Below are 24743 nucleotides of genomic sequence, written 5' to 3'. Positions count from 1 at the left end.
ACAATTCTTCAATTTTATAAATTTAATAATATATTTGTCTATTGTTCACTTAAATTATTTTATTTTCTAGATTAATTCAAAGTTAAAAGATCTTCATATTATCTTTATTTTCATCTTTGTACATTTTTTCTACTGTAATATTATAATTAGTTTTCTTTTATTTGAATTTTACATATAATTGAAATACTATCATATTAAAATTGAATAGTAATTTTTGAATTTTATCAAAATATAAATAGATAAGAAATTTTACTATTTTGTCCTAAATCTACTAATATTCTTAATAATTGATATTTTTGCACTATTCACCATAAGAAAATAAACTTTTTTTAAAATCTCAACTCAAATATTCCTATATACAAATTCAAAATAATATTTTTATCTTTAAATTCGAATTCAAAATAACTTTCTTTATCAAGACAATATTGCAAGTTTTTTATTTTAAAATAATTTTAAAACTCCAACTTTGTTGGAGCTTTGTCCTAAATATCTATACATGTCATCTTATGGTTATGCCACTTGGCAATGATATAATTATTTTACTTCTCTTTTTATTTATAGATATAAAAAATTATTTTGCTTCTCACTTGACTTAATATCATTGTCCACTACTCCTTTTAACATAGCACAAAAATATTTCTTTACTTCTCAAAATATTATTTTTAAAATTTTATTTATTGTTGACAATTCTTCAATTTTCTAAATTTATCAATAATATCTTTGTGTATTATTTACTTAATTTATTTTATTTTTAAAATTAATTCAAGTTAAAATATCCTCATGTTATCTCTATTTTCATCTATGTACATTTTTTCTACTTTAATATTATAAATAGTTTTCTTCATTTTGAATTTTACATATAATCGAAATACTATCATACATGAATCAAATTGTAAATTTTGAAATTTTTCAAAATATAAACATATAAGTAATTTTACTATTTTATCATAAATCTACTGATATTCTTAATAATTGCTATTTGTGCATTATTTGCCATAAGCAAATGAATTTTCTTTATCTCAACTCAAATACTTAATAAAAAGACACAATTACTCGCACTCTTGCATTTATTAAATCAAGAAGTGTATGGCTGTATGCCATGTATTTTTTGCATAACTTTTATCACTTGTACGTGGTTAATTGAGTTGCGACAATTCATCACTAAAACAATGGTACATTAACATGAATATGTGCATGTACGAAGTGTAATTGTTTGTCTTTGTAAAAAGTATTTAGATGATTTAATTTTCATTAGATGATTTATGATTGGCCTAATAATAATAACTTCTTTAATCAAATCAATTAAGTTCTTGAATAAAATAAAATAATGGAGATTCCAGCGATTTGAAAAAAGATTAGTTCAAAATTTCCAAATTATAAAAAGTTGCTTTGGTCATTAAAAGGAATGAAGCTAACAGACTGACTAATGTTAATAGGATTTTTAGTTTCTTAAACGGCGGAGTTACAGCTGTGATTTTTCGGTGTCCTAAATTTTTGTTTCCAAAAGTGAAAGAATTCTATATATATTCCGACACCCACCTTGGACTCCTGAAACTTAAGATACGCTATTTCTTATTGTTGTTTGTTCTTCCTAGTTTTCTGTCATTCACATTCTAAAAAGTGACTTTGTGCCATTTTTCTTCTGTCTTCAAGAAAGAAGGGAACCCATGGAGAAGAATGCTAAATTTCGTCCCTCTGACTCTGATCTGATAATGCAATTGTTGAAATTTGTGGCTGGAAAATGCTTACCAACTGAAGAATTGATTGTCTTTGCAGATGTTTACAGCAAAGAGCCATGGCAATTAATTGGAGACATGAATTCCAAGAAAACCCATTACTTTCTCACCCAATTGAAGAAGAAGAAGCCCACTGATGCCCGATTCAACAGAACTACTGGTAATGGGACTTGGACACAGCAGAATAAAGGCAAGCAAATTCTTGATGAAGATGATAGTCTGATTATTGGGTATAAAAGAAGCTTGACTTACAAGCACAAGAAAGACTCCTCTTTGAATGGCCGCTGGTTGATGATGGAGTATTTCTTGGCTGACTATCTTCTTCAGGAGTTGAAATCTGACGAAGCTAAAGAGTTTGTAATCTGTGCGATTAAGAAGAACCCCAGATCAGAAATCAGAGGAAACGGTATTGCTACTATTGTAGAGTATAAGAGGTTCATTGATCGTGTCTTGCAAGAAGGGGTTCATCTCCAAACCCCTTCAGAACAGAGTACTATGATTTTGTCTAAGTTGGAGAGTACCTCGTCTGATGTTTTCTCTATGGGACAACTAGAATCAAAAGATGGAATGTTGGTTATTATAAATCAGACTGATTCTGATGAATTCTTTGGAATGGTGAACGTGGAAAATCAAGAATTCTATTATCAGAAAGGTGATGAGGAGGAAGTTGATTGGGAATCTATATTGGATTTTGGGGATCATGGTTCAGTGCAGAATGACTTGCTTTACTAATTCTGGAAAATTGAAGCTTGGTAGATTTTTGAAAAGGGTATTTTTATTCTTGAGTTTCTTTGAAATCCAAGATAACTTTTTAAAATTAGGGTACTTTTAACTGGGGATATCTGTGAAATCGTAGAAGCATGATTCTGACATTGACTTATTGGATATTTAGATTATGTTGGTGTTAGAATAACAACCAACACATTTTTTCATCATCGATTTTGTGCAATGTAGATGATGTTGTCATTTTCTCGGTGACTCTTAGAGTTCATTCTTATTGTTTATAATGAAAAGTTCAATTATGAAAGACGCTCTTTTTTATTTTGCTTTTGCTCATTTGTCGATGTCCTGTTTCTTTGATATGTTTGACATTTTCTCTTGATGTTCTGTTTTATGTTTTGCTGTTTAAAGAATTTTGTTGCTTCACTATTGTTCGGTTGTTGGTATAGGATCACTCTTCTTATGATCTGTAATATCAAGCTGCTAAAATTAAGACAACAGCAGCAAATAAGAGAAGTCGGATTAATTTAGTACCTTAACAAAAAGTTCCATTTGTAGCTATCAGTGTAGGAGATTTTAAAATTAAGGAGTGAAAACAGAATGCATTGACCATTGATGTTAAGCTGTGCATTTTTTGGCATCTGAAAGTAATACTTCCTCAAGTTCGATATCCTTACTTATTCGACCACTTTCTCCAACTTCTAGCATTATATTTAGAAACAAATTCATCTTCTTTTTCTATAGGGACCTAGCGTAGGTACCAGAAAGAGAATAACTTACAACCTGGAAAATTCAAATTCAGAAAAGGGATGTGGAAACTTAAGAGTTTTAAAGTGGAGGAGAAAATAGAATTGTGATTCAGAAAAGGGATGCTTTTTTTTACCTTATATCAACACTGTATCCAATTACTGACTTGGAAATCATCTTTTAGGTATTAATTTATGTTTCTCGGAGGGCTTACAATATGAATTATTTATTTCCCTCTTTTGTTGTTAACTGTGGGACTTGATGGTTAGGATTAAATGTGTCATTGTCTGTTTCTTTAGTAGTAGAGTCATGATAGATACTTACGACAATAAATAGTGTCAGTCAACTGTTTGATGTGACTCTTTTAGTTTAGTAGCATAAATGTATGTGAATATAACAAAGACGTGCAATTTGTAATTCACAGAAAGCAGTGTAGTTAAGGAGTGGCTACAGTCCATTCCTCGTCTAATAACTGATAATGAATCTAGCATACAAGAACTTGTAATTCCCTGAATCAAGAATTAAAGTTTAGCAAAGAAGAAAAAATTCAACCCTAAGATTGTTGTAATTGCATTTCAGAATATCATACAGACATCTGAATCTCTGTAGGTGAGACTTTCCATGCAACTAGATAAGCGGACAGCTCCTCAGGTGCTTGGTTTTTACTGCCGTAGGTATCAGGTTGTACGGTGGCGTATGTTTATACTAGAAGTCAAGATAGCTCATTAGTTGCAGGTTGTAAATATCTTTGTCAGGTTGTACTACACATTTAGAATATGCTTTCATACAACATGAATACTCAGCTTGTTGGAGTTCGAAATACAACCTGTTTTTCTGACAAGATTTACGCGTTGTTTGTTTTTATCAATTCTCTGTATTCATGTAGAGTTGATTTATTTTGAAGCTGATTATATTGGTCTTGTCTTTCTTATCTGTTCCTGGAAGTGTTGTTCTTCCGACTCTACATATTGGTCTTGTCTCTGTATTCAAGTAGAGTTGAGATTCTTGATGCTTTTTGGAGAGAGTTTTTACATCTGAATTTTCCAGTCGACATAGTAAGTCGTATCTAACTATTGCAAAACTAGTTTGGCAGAACTGGATCGAGCTAGCTCACGCAATATCTGTTTGGGACTTGCCAAAAAGTCATTGAATTCCTTTTCTAATTTTTTGCTTTTCTTGGTTTGTACTATGCTGTCTAAGGAGGTATACATGCTTCATGGTCTTCCATCCACTTGTATATTTGGTTCCATGTAGACATCACTTCTTAACTGCTGAAGTTGATTTGCTAATTGTTTTATAGGCTTCTTGTTATAATATATCAGATTATGATTGAGAGGTGGAAATTTCTTTTAACAGTAATCCAAACTTTTTCAGTCCTTTTCTATATCTAAAGTCATATTTAAATCCTCCTAGGATGGTTGCCTTGTCAATATTCAACGCTAGTCATACTTGTTCATCTAATTTTTACATGTTTTCTTACTGAAGTTGATTTACTTGGTTATCACACTAATATACTACTCTCCCCTTTGTATTCTTTATGAAGCTAGCTTCTACTTTTATGTCTGCATTGCATAGAGTGATGGCAACAGGGCAAGATTGAGCATTACTCAGTATTGTGACACGTTTGGAAGACTGATTTTGATCAGTGGGACAATTCTTGATGATCACCCTATTCGTGTGGATTTTGAATGGGGATTTCATGAAGGTAGACAATGGGGCCGCGGTAGGAGTAGTGACAGGTAATCTCCTCGGTGATTTCATTCTTTCATCTTGAGATTCATGCCAGCATTTCATTTGATTTACATCTTTTTTTCCCGGGTGCGCGACGAATATTGTATAGACTATTGATCCAGGTATCCTTCTCTTCAATTGATAAGCATGCCTTAACAGTTTACTTTCAATTCTTTTAGCTTTTTTTGTGGTGGGGGGGAGGGATATTCTGCTCCTATCATGGGCAAAATTGATGAACTCTACAAATAAAAAGGGTATGGAACTATTAGGGACAAAGTTAGTCAAAGCTACTTCATGGTATGCAGAAGGATATCTAACTAAGTACTTTTAAGTAGTGAAGTTTCTGCAAATGCTCTCTACGATTGTCAGCAAAAAAGCAGGCAAGTGTGTGTAAAAATCTGTTAAAACTTGGTATACTTTTGATTAAAAAAAGAATCTGTTAAAACTTGGTATGCTTTCATCTTGAAAGATCTATGCCAGTTTGGTGTAAGTAAATTGAGAAAAGGATATAGTTTAATTGCTTACATGTTCTAATATTATGTATATACGTACTTATTAAAAACATTTTTATGTAGATATGTGTGTAACTTGTCTATATGGAAAGTTAACTAAAGTGGTACTTGACAAGGTAATATGTGTAATTGCATAAGTTATTCCTCTATACACAATAATGCTTGAGTTTCGGTTATTCTTTGTTGATGCAACATCATAGGTTACTCAAGTGCCTGTTAGGAAATATTTCTATAGTGTTTGTTTCAGTAAGCACTTACCCTAGAAGTAGCTGCGGGGCATCAGAAGGCTGGTGCATCAGCATCAAATTGTCTTTTTAGGCTCTATGTCACCATCTACAAGAACCACAACCCTCCGCATCTAGTTAGTAGATAAGGTAGTGCATAAACAAAAGCTGTTAACCTCTTGTGTTCAAAAGATTCTAGAGCATTCTTTCTCAAGGACTTAGTAACCTTGATTTTTCTTTAATTGTGTTTTGCTTTGAGGGAATGAACCTAGTGGTCTCAAAAGCTTCAATTTTCTACATCCTTCCCCTGTTGTTGTAGGATAATCAACTTGATGAAAGACGTGGAAATTTCATCTTGTCGCCAATGGAATGATTGCATAGTTTTAACAAGCTTTTGTTTGTTGTTTATGTTACAAGGAAATACCTCGAAGTAGATCTTCACTTATTCTTTTGTCATGAATTGTTTATGAGGAATCAGAACTTCTATGAGGTAGAGCAGTACACTTTTTAGAGCAAGTGACCATCCTTTTGTGGAGGTGAATATTGGCTCATAGATATGTTAATCAAGGATAGGAAAGATGGTTGATATTGTTTACTTGGTTTTCTAATGTATGCATTTTAAGAATTACGGTTTAGTTCAAAGAAAGACTTATGGTCTAACCCATGAATGTGCACAGAAATGCTATACTTTATGGTTAATCAATTGAGTAAGTTTTCACCACCTTATCTGTCGAATGGTTGAAACTCTTGCATGATAGTTGAAGCAACAGGGTTTAAGAAATCATTCTTTCCTTTCTTTCTCCATTTATATTTAAGAATTTTGGACTGTCTTTTAATACCTTAAGGGCTCGTTTGGTTCGCGGACAGAATTATCCTGGGATTATAATCCCGGGATTAATAATCCCTTGGGTTACTTAGTGCTATTACTTTGTTTGGTTCATTGGATTAAAAATGGGATATACCATATATAATCCAAAACATGTGTTTGGTTTAAAGTTGGATAAACTTGGATAAAATTCTATTTCCTATTTTAACCTTAGATATTTCATGACTTATACAAAATTATATTGTTGCTGCACTGTTGCAAAAGAAGTACACAAACTGAAGCTAAAATAGTGTAGAAACATACAGAAAAATATAGAAACTATGCAAAAGAGTGCAGAATCAATGTAGAAAAATGCAAAAACTATGCAGAAAACTGCAGAAACTATGCAAAAAGAGTGCAGAAAAATGCAGAATAATGTAAAAACATAGCAGAAAAAACGCAGGAATCATGCAGAAACTGTGCACCAAGAATGCAGAAAGTGCAGGAACTATGCAAAAATTACTCAAATACAGTGCAAAAAAATACAAGAATTGTGCAAAAACTCCAGCAAAAAGAGTGCAGAAGCTTATGCAGAAACTGAAACTAAAATCTGCTAAACTGAAACTTAAAAACTACAAACTGAAATTAAAATATGCAGAAATCGAAACTAAAATAAGTGCAGAAACTAAAGCTAAAATAAGTGCAGATACTACAATAAGAAAAAGTGTAGAAACTGCAGTCAAAATCTGCAGAAATTGAAACTAAAAAAGTGCAGCGGCAAACATACACATTGCTCTGGAATACCAATAGTGCCATAAAATCACCGCGAAATTGTTCAAGCATGTCGCAAATATAAAAACAATATCACACGATCATAAAAAGCTATAAATAGACAAAAGGTATGATCCTCATACCAATTAGCATTCATGCATTACATTTACATATGCATCCTCATGCTCATACTAGTCACATATCAAGTTTATGGAGCTGAGGCATCAAAAATATAATACATCTATTGAACATTTTGAAGGTCGTCAATTTAGCAAAAACCATCAAACCCATGCCCAACCTTTACAATTATATCTTATATACTTGGAAATGTATCATTGATGATCATCCAGACCATATTCTGACGTTCAAGTTCACCCATCCGTAAGAACATATCCATTTAGGAAGCTAGAAAAACAGAGAAAATAAAATTTTATAATGATAAACTCCAGCATATAAATCTCATAAAAGCACACAATGAAGATGCAATCAACTGGTAACTACCACACAATGAAGATGCAATCAACTACCAGCATATAAATCTCATAAGAGCAACCGAGCCTTGTTTACTGATTTGTTTTTAAATCTGGAAGGAATTAAAATGCTAATCTACTGCGATTTTTTCACCTGAAATCACTTGTTTTATTCACTTATATTACTGCAGCATAGGGCGACTTAGGCGCAATGAGGTTGAGAATGGTAAAAATCATTAATATTTCACTAAAACTACATTTACTATGTAAAAGAATGCTGAAAATTTCTGGGTTTTAGCAAACAAAACAAGTACAAATCAACATCAAAACCCCATCAGTTGTTACTCAACAAATAGAAAATAGATACCTTGGACAAAGAGAAGTAACAAAAAGGGGAAGAAAAAAAGAAAAAAAAAAGTTTTTTTAGAGAAAGACTTTTGTGTAATAATAGAGAATGAGGTGAGAAGGGGAAGAAAAGAAATAAAAACTTACTGAGAAGGAGAAGTAGATTTTCTCTCGTGATATCAGGGAGCCATGGTTGAGATGTGAAGCTCAGTTGTATCGTCAGAGAGAAAAGGGTTTGTGGAGAACTGACAAAACAAACATACTGATGCAGTGAAAAGGGCTTTTGGAGGGGTAATCCGGCCTTCACGAAATCTTTATCCAAGGGATTATAATACCGGTATTGTTATTCCACCTCCAATGTGGGATAAGTTTATACCAATATTTGGTATAAAATTATACTAGTATTATTTAATACCAGTAACCAAACATGGAATAAATGTAATCCCAATTTTTATACTGGGATATCCCACTTAATTTAACCTGTAACCAAACGACCCCTAACTAGTTGTACGCCGAGGTGGTTATGGAAAATTGGTCCAAAAGGAATTGGAAGCACAAAGGCAGCTAGTGGATTATGGTACCGGATCATTGGGCGCTTACCCACCAGTTATGCCGCTACCTCACTGTAAGTTTAAGGGCTCTTAATTTCGTCATCAGTTGTTTCTTTGATAATATAGACTCTTTCTTGCGTCTTAGCAAAGAGCTTCATTCTTTTCATATTTATTTTGATAATATGTGGAATGTGAAATGTAAAGAGTGCAATTGTTTTTCATCTTCTTTCTTTTTCTTTTTCTTTTCAAAAAAGCAATGGTAGTGTCTTTGATTGAAGAGTCAGCTTGAAGCGCCTCTTAACTGTAGATTTAGATTTTACTACACCAGGACTTGTGTGTGCTTTAATGCAGTAGAAAGCTTAACTGACTCCTATAAGTTAAGCTAGTGTTTATTAGTAGTTGGTTCGGTGGTGAAGTTCTTCTGAGTTGTTATTATCTGCTTGTGTCAACGTTGATTATTTGTTCCATGACACTCACTAGTTTGAATAGATGTGCCTTTTATTTAATGGATTATAACTAAGCTGTCAGAGGAATGGTGGTTTTGATTAACAAAGACAGCATTTCTTTTAATTTTCTCTTTTTGTTTAATTATTTATTCTTTGTTTATTATGTTGAGAAATACTGTAGAATGGCAACTTCTGGATTTTAACGATTTTGGTTTTGTTCCAGTTCTAAATTAAACTGTTCTCTTTCCAATTAATGCTGTCTTTCATTAATCTATTGAGAATCAGATTTAACAAGGAAAAACTTGAGATTTCTCTAACAAGGAAAAAGTGAAAGGAAGAGATTTATCTGCCACGCTCAAACTTGGTTATGCCTTAGGTTTTGCAAATACGATATGTTAATAAAAATAGTACACATATAGACCTTTTACTGTGTCTATGGCACTGACTGATACATAGAAAACTGCAGATGGTAGATGTTAGCCCTCCGCCTCTTTGGGATTTACTTGGCAGTGAGAGCGTTGTCAAGGGCAGCAAGAGTGTTGCCAAGCTAAGGTGCGCGAGATAGCACCAAGGCAAAAGAGAAATGGGCAAGCTAAGGACCAAGGCTTTGAGGGAGGCAAGGCAGCTTGGCAAGGGCTTGATAAGGCAGTGTGGGCAAATTGGTGCGGCATGGCACGGCATGTGCGCCAAAGACAAAGGTGGTGGCAATTCGGATTGAGGCAGCGCCAAGTACAGGCTAAGCTAAATCAAGATAGCGCGGAATGATAGCGAGTGGTCTCAATAGCTAAGGCAAGGCTATGTGAGGCAAAAGACAAGCAATGGCACGGGGGAAACAAGTATTGACAAAGACAAGGCAGAAACGCGGCTAAGGCAATGTGCGTGCGACAAGAGTGTCCGGCGTGTGCGGCAAAATCATGGGTGTGAGAAGGCACGGAAGAAAATATGTTATTAATATTGGATGATAAATACAATACAAGAGGTCCCTATTTATAGCTATACACTACAAGGAGATATTACTCCTCTTCCAATGTGGGACAAGACTACACTATACATATCTATAAACTAACACTCCCGCTCAAGCCGGTGCATACACATCATATGTACCGAGCTTGTTACACATGTAACTAATACGAGAACCAGTAAGAGACTTAGTGAAAATATCTGCTAGTTGATCATTCGACTTTACAAACTTTGTAACAATATCTCCTGAAAGTATTTTTTCTCTGACAAAGTGACAGTCGATCTCAATGTGTTTAGTCCTCTCATGGAACACCGGATTTGACGCAATATGAAGAGCAGCTTGGTTATCACACACTAGTTCCATCTTGCTGATTTCTCCGAACTTTAACTCCTTGAGCAACTGCTTGACCCAAACTAACTCACACGTCGCCATAGCCATGGCCCGATATTCGGCTTCGGCGCTAGATCGAGCAACTACATTCTGTTTCTTGCTCTTCCACGAGACCAAATTACCTCCTACTAGAACATAATATCCAGACGTAGAACGTCTATCAAAAGGTGATCCTGCCCAATCAGCATCTGTGTACCCAACAATCTGCTCGTGGCCTCGATCCTCGAATAGTAATCCTTTACCTGGAGCTGACTTTATATACCGAAGAATGCGAACAACTGCATCTCAGTGACTATCACATGGAGAATCCATAAACTGACTTACAACACTCACCGGAAAAGAAATATCAGGTCTAGTCACTGTGAGGTAATTCAATTTGCCAACCAACCTCCTATATCTCGTAGGGTCTCTAAGAGGCTCCCCATGTCCAGGCAGAAGCTTAGCATTCGGATCCATAGGAGAGTCAATAGGTTTGCAACCTATCATTCCAGTCTCCTCAAGAATGTTTAAGGCATACTTCCGCTGTGAAATAACAATACCTGAGCTAGACTGAGCGACCTCAATACCTAGAAAATACTTCAATCTGCCCAGATCCTTAGTCTGGAAGTGCTGAAAGAGATGTTCCTTCAGATTAGTAATACCATCCTGATCATTACCAGTAATAACAATATCATCAACATAAACCACTAGATAAATACACAGATTAGGAGCAGAATGCCGATAAAACACAGAGTGATCAGTCTCACTACGAGTCATGCCGAACTCCTGAATAATTGTGCTGAACTTACCAAACCAAGCTCGAGGGGACTGTTTCAAACCATATAGTGACTTGCGCAATCTACACACACAACCATTAAACTCCCCCTGAGCAACAAAACCAGGTGGTTGCTCCATATAAACTTCTTCCTCAAGATCACCGTGGAGAAAAGCATTCTTAATGTCTAACTGATAAAGAGGCCAATGACGTACAACAGCCATGGACAAAAAGAGACGAACAAATGCTACTTTAGCCACGAGAGAGAAAGTATCACTATAATCAAGCCCAAAAATCTGAGTATATCCTTTTGCAACAAGACGAGCCTTAAGCCGATCAATCTGGCCATCCGGGCCGACTTTGACTGCATAAACCCAACGACAACCAACAGTAGACTTACCTGCAGGAAGAGGAACAAGCTCCCAAGTGTCACTCGCATGTAAAGCATACATCTCGTCAATCATAGCATGTCGCCATCCTGGATGAGATAGTGCCTCACCTGTAGACTTAGGGATAGAAACAGTGGACAAAGAAGATATAAAAGCATAATGTGGTGACGACAGACGATGATAACTTAAACCGACATAGTGGGGATTAGGATTAAGTGTGGATCGTACACCTTTGCGGAGTGCAATTCGTTGACTAAGAGGAGACAAGTCCGCAGTAGGTGCAGAATCTGATGCGGGGCGCGCATCACCTGGGCCTGATGCTGGATGTGGACGACGATAATAAGTCAAGAATGGTGGAGCTGCAGAAGGTTAAACTGGATTATGTGGAGGAACTGGAGCTATAGGTGGTGGAGCTACAACCGGAGCTGTAGGTGGTGGAACTGGAGCTATAGGTGGTAGAGGTACAACTGGAGCTATAGGTGGTGGAGGTACAACTGGAGCTGTAGGTGGTGGAGCTACAACTGGAGCTGTAGGTGGTGGAGCTGGAGTGACTGAATCTCCAAAAGATGAAACTGGTAGTACCTCGGAAATATCTAAGTGATGACCTGAACCTGTGAAGTATGATTGGGTTTCAAAGAAGGTAACATCAGCGGACATAAGGTACCGCTGGAGGTCAGGAGAGTAGCATCGATACCCCTTTTGTGTTCTCGAGAAACCCAGAAATACGCACTTAAGAGCACGAGGAGCTAACTTATCTGTTCCTGGAGTAAGGTTATGGACAAAACAAGTGCTTCCAAAGATACGGGGTGGAAGAGAGAACAAAGGTAAGTGGGGAAACATGACAGAGAATGGAACTTGGTTCTGGATAGCTGAAGATGGCATACGATTAATAAGATAGCAAGATGTAAGAACGACATCCCCCCAAAAACGCAACGGAGCATGAGATTGTATGAGTAGGGTACGAGCAGTTTCAATAAGATGCCTATTCTTTCTTTCAGCTACCCCATTTTGTTGAGATGTGTACGGACAAGATGTTTGATGAATAATCCCATGAGATTTCATAAACTGCTAAAATGGGGAAGTCAAATACTCTCGGGCATTATCACTACGAAATGTGCGAATAGAAACCCCAAATTGATTTTGAATTTCAGCGTGGAAGGTCTGGAAAATAGAAAACAGCTCAGATCGATTTTTTATCAAAAATATCCAAGTGCACCTGGAATAATCATCAATGAAACTGACAAAGTAGCGGAATCCTAAGGTGGAACTGACCCGACTAGGACCCCAAATATCTGAATGGACTAAAGTAAAAGGTGACTCTGCTCGATTATCAAGACGCCGAGGGAAATGGGAGCGGGTATGCTTACCGAGCTGACATGACTCACACTCTAGAGCTGACAAGTGAGATAAACCAGATACCATTTTCTGAAGTTTTGACAAACTGGGATGTCCCAACCGTTTATGTAATAAATCTGGTGAATAAGTAACACGACAAGTTGTAGAAGGAAGACAAGATGTGAGTCCATGTGATTTAGCAAGGATAAGGTAATAAAGTCCGTTTGATTCACGCCCGGTACCAATGATCCGCCCCGTACTGCGTTCCTGTATAAAAACATGGTCATCAAGAAATAAAACAGCGCATTTAAGTGATTTGGCTAAGCGACTAACAACTATGAGATTAAAAGGACTATTGGGAACATAAAGGACTGAATCTAAAGGTAAGGAAGGAAGTGGGCTTGCTTGACCTATTGCAGTTGCCATGGTTTGAGACCCATTGGCCATTGTGACTTTTGGAAGAGATTGAGAATACGAAATAGTAGTGAAAAGAGATTTGTTACCAGAAATATGATCTGATGCACCTGAATCAATGACCCAAAACTCAGAGGATGAAGATTGGGAGAAACAAGTCACGCTATTACCTGTTTGAACAACAGAAGCTATCTCAGAAGATGTCTGCTTACATGCTTTATACTGAAGGAACTCAATATACTCTGCTAAAGAAACCATCCGACTATTCAAAGCATCGGTTCCCATGTCGCTACAATTTGTAGTAGGGTTAACTTGACCCATGTCGCTACAATTTGTAGTAGTAGCTGAAGAAATAGCTTGAAAAACACTGTTTACAGCAGGAAAACAGAACACTGTTCTGCGCCGGAACACTGTTCACGCCGGAAACACTGTAGCTCGCCGGAAAATTCCAAAGTTGTCGGAATTTGTTGTAACCAGGATGGATAGACTCGGAATTCCTTTGCGAGCAAGTTGTCCTGAAGAAACTTCGAGAAAAAATGGCCGGAAAGTGGCCGGAACCCTCGCCGGAAAAGTTGTTGCCGGCGCGTGGAGGAGCGTGGCGGCTTTTCTGCCGGATAAAATTTCAGGGGTTGGTAGTCGGAGGGTGATCTACCTCGTGGTGGTGTTGGTTTTAGCACAACACCGACAGAAAGTGACTTTCACTTAGACAAGCCTTAGGTCACCGGAAAAATTACACGATGACTAAGTTCTTTCTTCCCGGTTAACGCTGGAATGACGCACAACGATCTTTTCTCACTAATGCTCTGATACCATGTGAGAAGGCACGGGAGAAAATATGTTATTGATATTGGATGATAAATACAATACAAGAGGTCCCTATTTATAGCTATACACTACAAGGAGATATTACTCCTCTTCCAATGTGGGACAAGACTACACTATACATATCTATAAACTAACAATGGGCAGCAGGTTACGGACAAGGCATTGGTGCGGAGCAATGTCAAAAGGCGCCAAGGCTGGGTGAAATGCCAGCCTTGGGCGTGCAACAACTGACCAAGTGAAAATGGCACATGCAGTGCACATGCCAAAGTAGAGGGCGTTTACCTTTTTGTAATAACTTGTACCCATATCTGTGTAGTGCTTGTAGTAGTCATTTTCCAAGTGTCGCTTGCGATGATAGTCTGTTTTCCTCATAAGATAAGAGTTGTTTTGTTAGATCTACTATACTGAAACAATATACCGAATAATACAATGTTGTAGAGCATTAGAACTGAATCAAAAGCTTTGAAAAACGTACCTCTACCTTGCCGATAAGAACCTCCATGACCATGATTTCCACCATGTCTACTGTCACGGGCGTGGTTTCTGTCCGTCGAAACCGGCCTGTGCGGCAGCCAAGTCCCGCACTTGACTTCAGCCGTCTACAACACTCGGCCAAAATTACAGCAATTTTGGACTTAGAATATTTTCGGGCAGCTTCAACATAGTAAGCCTTAGAACTGATTTAGGCAACGAATTAAAAGTAAGGCAACGGTAAATTGACAAGAACACAAGGCGCAATTTACAGGAAACTCTTTTCCCAACTTTGTATTTAACTCGAGCATATAAAGAAACTCAAACTCAAAGTGCAACCGCGTACAAAAGAAGATCACTCTTGACCCTCAGGTTTTCTCTCAAAGACTACTCTTAGCCTTAGGTGTTTTCACTCTTGAAAACAGACTTAGGAATTCTTTCCTAAGTTAAACATGCACTCTTACACGTTTTTGGGTCTCTCTTAAGACTACTCTTAGTCTTAGATCTCAAGACTCCTCTCTCTTCTCTCTTGATCACGAAATGCCCCATATATATAGATATAGGGACTGTCACTGGCATATTTGAAGGGGCAACTTACAAAGGGGCAATTTCATTCTAGTGCTTTTCTTAGCCAAAGCACTAAATAAGCACTTAACCATTTAATGGGGCACTCACCCACGAAATGGCCCTCTTCAGCACTTAGCTCTGTTTTGTGGAGCACTCAGCCCTCTTTGTGGAGCACTTAGCCCTTTGGTGGAGCACTGGTCCCACCATCCACTGAAACAAGCCTGTCACACAGCATTGCTGAATCTGTCCCAACTTGTAGTTGACATCCCCCAACTAGTTCCATCTTTTCGTATGTACTCTGTGCTCGCCACCATCTAAACTGAAATAATGTAAAATTGGACAATGAAGCAAAGTTTGTATGGGTATCAAAGAAGCAGGTTCCCTGATTTTAGCTTGTGATATAACGAATAAGAGGGTGAGCTTGTATAGGGAAAAATACGACATAACACGTGGCCGCTTAAAGGAGGGACACGTGGAACCCAAGATGGGAATGGCCACCGAACATAGTTGTTCTGCTTGTCATCGGAAAGAATAACAATCATAAATGGAGTATTAAATACTTTGCGCCCGGTAACATTTAATACATAATATTTTGCAGCATTAAGGATGATGATCCGTTACAAAGAATTTAGCATTTTTGTCCAACGTTATATCTTCATCAATGGCCCTCATAATTGACGTTAAAGAATGGCACGATCCTAGGACTTCCTTCCCTAGACATAGTTATAAATATGGAGCTCAGTTATCATTGTAAGGAGAGGAATTTTCTGGCTAACTTACGCTACATTCTATACAGCATCTTAATACAATTTTATTCTCTCGCTTTTGATCTTATCATTGTTGTGCTCGGAAACCTTGTTCCCGGACTCATTAGCTCTTCTATTTCATCTATATTCTAAGGCTAAGTATTTTATTTTTCATCAGTTATTTTATTACTTTTTGGATCAAATTAATTCACTTGTCTAGAAATCACGAACAAATTCAACTGTACTGTTTTTCGGGTAAACAGTTTGGCGCCCACCGTGGGGCCTAGACATCCGTGCAATTAAATTGATCTTTGCCTTTTTTACTAACAAGTTTGATTATTTTTGTCTTAGAAAAAATCACAAAAGAAATGGCAGATAACACTATTAACGGCACACGCAACCCTGAAATTCAAGGGGAGCAACCTCATTTCGAGGATACAATCAGTGACACTCACAATGAGGAGAACGACGCCACACCGACACATGACGGGCGATACCCTTAACAGGTTCGGGAGAGGACTCCTGATGATGCTGATGAGGAGCATGTAGCGGGTGCAGTGAGGGTCCTGCAAGAGCAACATGCAATCATTCTAGGCCATCTCACGCGGCATGATCAGGTTATGACGGAACTAAAGGAGGCGCTATCAGGTGCTTCAAATAATGCTAACATGCGAGATCCAATTCCTCCCGAGGTTCCCGCAAACCAAACGACGCAGAGAGTCGACAATAACACTCCCAGGGAACAACACTCCCAGGGGCGAAGTTGGCTCCGATGGGGCCGGGGGAGTAGATCCGGCCTCAACAACGATAACGATCCGTTCAAGTAGGAACTTTTGCGGTTCATGAAGGAAGTAAACACCCGCATGGATCAAATCCCGGGCGCGCCACCAGTTTTGGAAGGCCCAAACTCGAAGAAATATATTCAATTACCGTACAAGCTAAGTGCAGCCCCCGAATTGATCCCGAAACGGTTCAAAATGCCCAAAGTGCCGAAGTATGACAGAACTTCAGACCCACAGGAGCACATCACCACTTACACAACAGCAGTGAAAGGAAATGACCTGGTTCCTCACGAAATTGAGTCCGTGTTGTTGAAGAAATTTGGTGAGACTCTCATGAGGCGAGCTCTAACGTGGTATTCACTATTACCCGAGTATTCCATAGATTCCTTTGAGATGCTCGCGAATTCTTTCATCAAGACTCATGCCGGTGCCAGAAAGGTGCAGGACCGAAAGGCCGACATATTCAGGACCGCGCAGGGAGAGTCCGAGTTATTACGAGAGTACGTCACTCGGTTCCAGAAGCAAATGATGTTACTACCGGCGGTCCCGGATGAATGGGCAGCTGAAACATTCACCAAAGATTTAAATCTGAGAAGTTCGGACGCTTCCAGGAAGTTGAAGGAAAGTCTGCTCGAGTTCCAAGGGACGACTTGGGCGGATGTCCACAACCGGTACGAGTTGAAAATAAGGATAGAAGACGATCAGGTTGGCTTTCTATCGTCGACCAAAGGACGGGAGAAGAACAGAGAAAAAACGAAATATGATATTGACACGGATAGATGGACTTCGAGGGGCTGGTTTTTGCCCTACGAGCGGACAGAAGGCAGCTGCAGGAGTTTTCAGACAACAAATAAGTTCACCATTGATAGAAGGACAGATCGTGGCCGGAACAACAGATCGCTGCAGGATAAAGAAATCTGGGGGTCGCGAGGTTCTTCTAACCCAAAGTTATCAGAGTATAACTTCAATATCAGTGTAGTAGAGTTAGTGTCGGCCATGAGAAATATCAAAGAGGCACGATTCCCAAGACCTATGAAATCTGATCCCAGCTAGAGGGATCCTAATTTATGGTGTGAATACCATGGCACTAACGGCCACCGGACTGGGGACTGCCCACACCCCCGGGAAGAAGTGGCAACACTGTTAAAGAATGGTCACCTTAGAGAATTCTTGAGCGACCGAGCTAAAAACAATTATGGTCGGAACAGAGGCGACGCTGAAACCTCAAAAGCAGGAGAAGAACCTTCACGCCAAACGATCAACATGATCTTCGGAGGGAATGAAATTAACGGGGTCACCTTTTCGGCAGAAAAGAAGACAAAAGTGTCGATAACTCATAGCAAGAGGCTCCGGGACGACGATATCACGTTCACGGACAAAGATGCAGACGGATTACTATTGCCGCACTAGTAATTTCTTTAAATGTGTTAGATTTTAAAATTAAACGTGTTTTAGTGGATCCAGGAAGTTCAGCTAATATCATACAATGGAGAGTACTGGAGCAAGCTAAACTCACCGGAAGCATTATCCCGACAATGAAACTGCTCGTCGGGTTCAACTTCGCAAGCGTGACAACGCGGGGAGAAATTTTGCTGCTCACGAATGCTGAGGGAATAATGAAGACAACACTCTTCAAAGTGGTAGATGGAGACATGAGGTATAGCATCATCTTGGGAAGGCCATGGCTGCACGAGATGAAAGCCGTGCCTTCAACATATCACCAAATGTTAAAATTTCCGACACCCGAGGGGATCAAACAGATAAGGGGTGATCAACCGGCAGCAAGGGAGATGAATGCAATTTCGGTTTCCAGTAGCAAAGGAAAGAAATGTGCGGCATAACAATTACTGGAACCGGTACCTGCCCCCGAGCCAGAGGAACATAATCCGGGGACAGAAGAGTCGGAACAATATCAGGTACCAAGGTATTTTCAAGTACCGGAAGAGACGGACGCGACGAAGTCCACGACAGAAGAACTGGAGCAGGTTGCATTGTTCGAAGAATTCCTAGAAAGGAAATTCCATTTGGGAACAAGACTGCACCCGGAGCACAAGTCTGCTTTTATTGAATTCCTTAAAATTAACGCCGATTGTTTTGCATGGTCGCACGAAGATATGACAGGCATCCCGACGGAGATAGCCGTACACAAGTTAAACTTGGATCCCACATACCTCTGGTAAGGAAAAAGAAGCGCCCTACTGCTGAAGCAAGGAATAAATTCATCAAAGAAGAGGTAACTTATTTACTTAAGATTGATTCAATCCGAGAGGTAAGATATCCGGATTGGCTAGCCAATGTAGTAGTAGTACCTAAGAAAAATAATAAATTTCTCATGTGCGTAGATTAGAAGGATCTTAATAAGGCGTGCCCGAAAGACTCATTCCCATTGCCAAATATCGATAAGATGATTGATGCTACGGCCGGGCACGACTTAATGAGTTTCCTCGATGTTTATTCTGGGTACAATCAAATCAAGATGAACCCAGAAGATCAGGAATAAGATGTTTGAAAAACAAATAGGAAAGACTATGAAAGTAAACATAGACGATATGCTCGTTAAGTCTTTGAATGCAGGTGACCACTTGAAGCATTTACTAGAAACAAATCCTGAGGGAGCATAATATGAAACTTAACCCCGAGAAGTGTGCGTTCGGGGTCAGTTCGGGTAAGTTCCTAGGATTCCTAGTATCACAAAGGGGAATTGAGGTAAATCCCGACAAAATTAAGGCCATAGAGGACATCCCGGATCAATTGTCTAACGTAAAAGAATTCCAAAGGCTCACGGGGAGATTGGCAGCTTTGAGCAGGTTCATTTTCCGTTCATCGAAAAAATGTCATCGCTTCTTCGCACTGCTCAAAAAGAAAAACAATTTCGAGTGGACACCAGAGTGTCAGCAAGTCTTGAGGGAGTTGAAGAAATATTTGTCAAGCCCTCAGTTGCTCTCAAAACCAAAGGAAGGTGAAACGTTGCTACTCTACCTCGTGGTTTCAGAATTTGCTGTGAGTGCAGTTTTGGTCCGAGAGGACGAAGGTGCGTAATCTCCCATTTATTATGTTAGCAAGATTATAACGGGAGCAGAAACTCGCTACCCACATCTAGAAAAGCTGGCCAGTCGCCGCTCGGAAGCTAAGGCCCTACTTCCAATGCCACCCGATAGCTGTGGTAACTACTTTCCCTTTGAGGAATATCCTCCATAAACCCGAGCTCTCGGGTAGATTGGCCAAATGGGTCATCGAAATGAGCGAATTCGATATAGAGTATAAACCGAGGACTGCAATTAAGTCGCAAGACTTGGATGACTTCGTGGCTGACTTCAGTCCGGGACTATTGCCTCTGGCAACTAAGGAGGCAATAATGGTGTCAGAATCGACAACGGGAGTTTGGACCTTATTTACGGACGGAGCTTCAAACGTGAAAGGGTCCGGGCTCGGAATAGTCTTAATTACGCCTTCGGGGGAAACCTTAAGGCAAGCCATCAGAACGATTCCTTTAACTAACAATGAAGCAGAGTACGAAGCTTTGATTGCAGGGCTCGAATTGGCCTGAGGACTTGACTCCGAAGTCATTGAAATCAAATGTGATTCGCAGTTGGTGGTAAATCAGGTCTATGGAATTTTTGACACCAAAGAGGACCATATGCAACAATATGTGGTAAAAGTTCGAGCTTTATTGGCACGATTCCGAGAATGGTCAATAACTCATATCCCGAGGGAAGATAACGCAGAAGTAGATGCATTGGCAAATTTGGGCTCATCAACAGAAATCCAAGGATCGAAATCAGGGACGGTAGTACAACTGATGAACTCAGCCTTGGACATAGATTACTATGAGGTAAATTCGACTAGTTTGGTCTGGGACTGGATAAACGAAATAATCGATTATCTCGAGCATGGAAAGTTGCCCGAAGAACCACAAGCATCAAGAGCATTATGCGCCAAAACTGCACGATATAGCTTCAAAAAAAGCCAATTGTGCAGAAAGTCCTTTCAAGGCTCGTTGGCCCGGTGCCTAGGAGCATCAAAAGCTAACTATGTCATGAGAGAAGTCCATGAAAGGATATGCGGCAACCATTCGGGTGCAGATTCTTTGGTGCTGAAATTAGTCCGGGCAGGATATTACTGGCCCCGTATGGAACAAGATGCCAAAGACTTCATCCGAAAATGTGATAAGTGCCAACGATACGCACCACTTGTACATCAACCAGCAGAATGCCTACATTCGGTTCTGTGTCCCCGTGGCCGTTCATGAAATGGGGGATGGACATCGTCGGACCACTGCCACCAGCTCCCGGAAAGGTAAGGTTTCTTTTAATTTTGACCGACTATTTTTCTAAATGGGTGGAAGCAGGTCCTTATCAGGGAGAACGCGAAGTGGTCGACTTCTAGGTACCAGAAAGAGAATAACTTACAACCTGGAAAATGCAAATGCAGAAAAGGGATGTGGAAATCTTAGCATTTTAAAGTGGAGGAGAAGATAGATTTGCAATTCAGAAAAGGTATGTTGTTTTTTTTTTTCCTATATCGACACTCTTATCTGATTATTGACTTGAAAGTTCTCTTTTAGGTATTACTTAATGTTTCTCGGAGGGCTTACAATATGAATTAATTGTTTCCCTATTTTGTTGTTATCTGTGGGACTTGAATGATTGGGATTAAATGTGTCATTGTCTGTTTCTTTAGTAGCAGAGCGATGGTAGATACTTACGACAGTAAAGAGTGTCTGTCAACTGTTTGATGTGACTCTTTTAGTTTAATAGCATAAATGTGTGTGGATTTAAGAAAGTGCAATTTTTAATTCACAGAAAGCAGTGTCTGTTAAGGAATGGCTAATTCCATCACTCGTCTAATAACTGGTAATGAATCTAGCATACAAGAAGAGTGTGAGAACCTCTTCTTGAGTTGATCTTGTAATTCCCTGAATCAAGTATCAACGTTTAGCAAAGAAGGTCTGCCACAAGTTTAGGAAAGAAAATTAATTTTCAAGCTTAAGATTGTTGTAAATGCACTTCAGAATATCATACAGACATCTGAATCTCTGTTGGTGAGACATTCCATGCCACTAGATAAGTGGACAGCTCCTCCAGGTGCTTGGTTTTTGCTGCCGGAGGTATCAGGTTGTAAATATCTTTATCGCTAAAAGTCATGGATAGCTCATTACTTGCAGGTTGTAAATATCTTTCTCAGGTTGTACTACACATTTAGAATATGCTTTCATACAACACGAATACTCGGCTTGTTGGAGCTCGAAATACTAGCTGTTTCTCCGACAAGATTTACGCTTATTTGTTTTTATCAATTCTCTGTATTCACGTAGAGTTGATTTATTTTGAAACTAATTATATTGGTCTTGTCTTTCTCACCTTCTTATCTGTTCCTAGAATTGTTGTTCTTCCGACTCTAGTAATTTAATTAGGTCGTGGATCATATGACTTCTTGTAATCATATACTAGAATGTAATTGCTTTGTTCTTCCAATTACATAGTTTGTCTATGGTGATGCGTCTGTCTGTAATAAAGGGTGTTGATTGCAAAGTGTTGATTGCGATCATAAGGAATGAGTGCTTAAATAAGGAGTTTTGAGAGAGAAAAATGAGATTCTTGATGCTTTTTGGAACAGACAGTTTTTACATCTGAAATTTCCAATCAACATACTAAGCCGTACCTAACTATTGCGAACTTTCAGTCCTTTTCTATATCTAAAGTCATATTCAAATCCTCCTAGGATGGTTGCCTTGTGAATATTCAACGCTTACATGTTTTCTTACTGAAATTGATTTACTTGATTATCACACTAATATTACTACTCTCCCCTTTGTACTCTTTATGAAGCTAGCTTCTACTTTTACGTCTGGATTGCATAGAGTGATGGCAACAGGGAAAGAGCATTACTCAGTACCGTGACATGTTTGGAAGATTTATTATCATATGTGTAATGGCAGGATCAACAACACACGACAACTAGGTTATGCTGCAAAAGATGACCAGCAACTTCTGGTTGTCTACGATGGAATTGGAAGATAAGGGTAGATGGAATTGGACGATAAGGGTAGATGGATTAGAAGATGAGGGTAGATGGTTGTCTACGATGGAATTCCAGTGATCAATCTGTATGAAATGAAACTGAAGCGTTTTGTTTTCTCCCCATTTTTCCTTTTCTCTTGATGTTCAGTCATAACTCATGAAGAATTTTGACGTTCTTGTGTTTAAATGCTGCGAATAAGAAGCACTACTTATTTTATTCATTATAGTGTTTTGATGAAAGGCCAACTGCCACTTAGTTTTCTTCTGTCCTGTTCCGCTTTGAATTGTTTGATCGACATTGACAAATATGTTAAGGGGGAGAATAAGAAACAGTGTTCTCAATTCTAAGTTGCTAATTTAAACTTAGCTCTATATTGCTTCCGATGTATTCAAATAATCCCACGGTTCTCTTTTTGTTCTAATACTTGACATTCATGCTCTATAATCAGTTCAATGATTTCATCTCCAACAGGGGAAACACAATTTAGTGTCATATTATCAGTTTGAAATTCATTACACAATCCGAGTTGCTTACTTTGTTGGATATAGATGGTTTTTTCCTAACTTGTGTAGTAAGAGCTCATTCAGTTGATCTCGTGGCTTCTGTAATTCAGAAATGCCTGATATGTTGGTTCCAAATGTTTTTTTGTTTCAATGTAAAAGAAACAGGCCTGATATGTTGATCTCATTGCTTTTGTAATTCAGAGATGCCTCTTTGATCAGTTCAAGTGTTATTATGACATAGGTGTTGCTTGCTCTCTGATTTTTGGTTTTTAATTTAGTCTTTACTTCACTCTTCTTTCCAGATTTGACTGGAAAAACTATATGTTGGTTGGCCTAATACATCAGAAGGGGGACAAAACTGCTGCTCATTTTGTTTTTTCTAGGATTTTGCTTTTTGACGAGCATTATGGTACAATTCATGTTGTTTGTTGGTGGTCTGCAATGCATTACTGCCAGTAATTTATATGCCAAAAAAAAAAGTCGGATTAATTTAGAATCTGAACGAAAGGTTCTATTTGTAGCCATGAGTGGAGGAGGATTAAAGATGAGTCTTAGGGTCTTCAATGACAGAAAGTCCTCCATCTTTAGAGTGCTGATTAGCTATGTTTTCCTCATGTATTGTCTTTCCCACTTTATGCCACCATTACTTTGCTTACTATCGAACTATGTATGTATGTATCGGATTCATTTAGAATCTGAACGAAAGGCTCTATTTGTAGCCCTGCATTGTGAGTCTCGAGCACTATTGCATTTTCATATTCCTGAATCCTGACAAGAAATGCACATGTGTAAAAGATCGAGCAACAAACTCTCTCGATTTCCTATTCTTGAGATGTCTCAGTTCAATTTAGTGCATATGCATCTTATATTTAGATATGCACCGAAAATACAGACAGAAAATAAAAAGGCCAGGTGATCAACCTGTCCTTACCAAAGACATTTGCAGGTTTTTATGATAACATCCGCTGTATGTAGACAAGATCATACTATATAGTTAATTAGTAGGACGCTTCATTCGCATGTATGTACCATTTCATGAACTCCTTCTATATCATTCACCACTTTCTGTGAATCAGTCAAACGAACATAAAGTCCAACAAAGACTAAAATCATCACTGTATGTTGCCTGCGAGATATTCTCAAGTCTCGGTCAATATAAGAATTTCTCTATCAGAATAAAACAGGAGAAGGGTATACATTTTTTATTTTTTCTTTGATTGACTACATTTACTCAGTGTTTGTCTTTATATCAACCAGAACATGTGCAATTATAAACATCAACCTAATTATTTTCCCCAATAAGATAAAGGGTACATTATGTTCTGTCAAGGGGATATACATTTTGGTAAGTGAAATAAAGCAATCGTCTTGCTTGTATACATGCAGAGATGTATCATATCAGTAAATGCTGGAGCCTTAGATGGGTTGATAGACATATTACATAAGAAGGTAGATTAAGGAAGTGGTTTCGTGTTCAACAACCCTGTCGTTTTTGTAACTCGAAAAACATTAACTTTTTTCCTCATC

The 24743-nt window shown here is 38.4% G+C and overlaps 1 protein-coding gene across 4 annotated transcripts; it reads left to right on the top strand.

Moving 5' to 3' along the window:
• The first annotated feature begins 1537 nt into the window (after positions 1-1537).
• On the top strand, positions 1538-23089 carry LOC142180375 (NAC domain-containing protein 41-like). 4 transcript variants are annotated; one of them, XR_012708975.1, is made up of 3 exons: positions 1538-2505; positions 4751-4942; positions 22521-23044. XR_012708975.1 is itself a non-coding variant. In XM_075252542.1 (1 exon), the coding sequence occupies exon 1, from the start codon at positions 1668-1670 to the stop codon at positions 2466-2468; it is 801 nt and encodes a 266-aa protein (XP_075108643.1). In that variant the 5' UTR covers positions 1539-1667; the 3' UTR covers positions 2469-2792. The 4 variants fall into 4 exon arrangements, 1 of the variants encoding a protein (XP_075108643.1); XR_012708974.1 differs by having other exon boundaries at positions 4747-4942; XR_012708976.1 differs by lacking the exons at positions 1538-2505; positions 4751-4942 and adding an exon at positions 13624-21188 and having other exon boundaries at positions 22521-23089.
• The last annotated feature ends 1654 nt before the right edge of the window (positions 23090-24743 follow it).

Source organism: Nicotiana tabacum, chromosome 4 (genome assembly GCF_000715075.1).
Source record: "Nicotiana tabacum cultivar K326 chromosome 4, ASM71507v2, whole genome shotgun sequence".
In the NCBI taxonomy this organism is placed as follows: Eukaryota; Viridiplantae; Streptophyta; class Magnoliopsida; order Solanales; family Solanaceae; genus Nicotiana; species Nicotiana tabacum.
Note: the sequence above shows the minus strand (reverse complement) of the source record. Positions and strands in the feature narration are given on the sequence as shown.

What these genes read in the sequence shown, in the direction of transcription:
- LOC142180375 (XM_075252542.1), top strand. Translation starts at nt 1,668, where the DNA reads ATGGAGAAGAATGCTAAATTTCGTCCCTCTGACTCTGATCTGATAATG.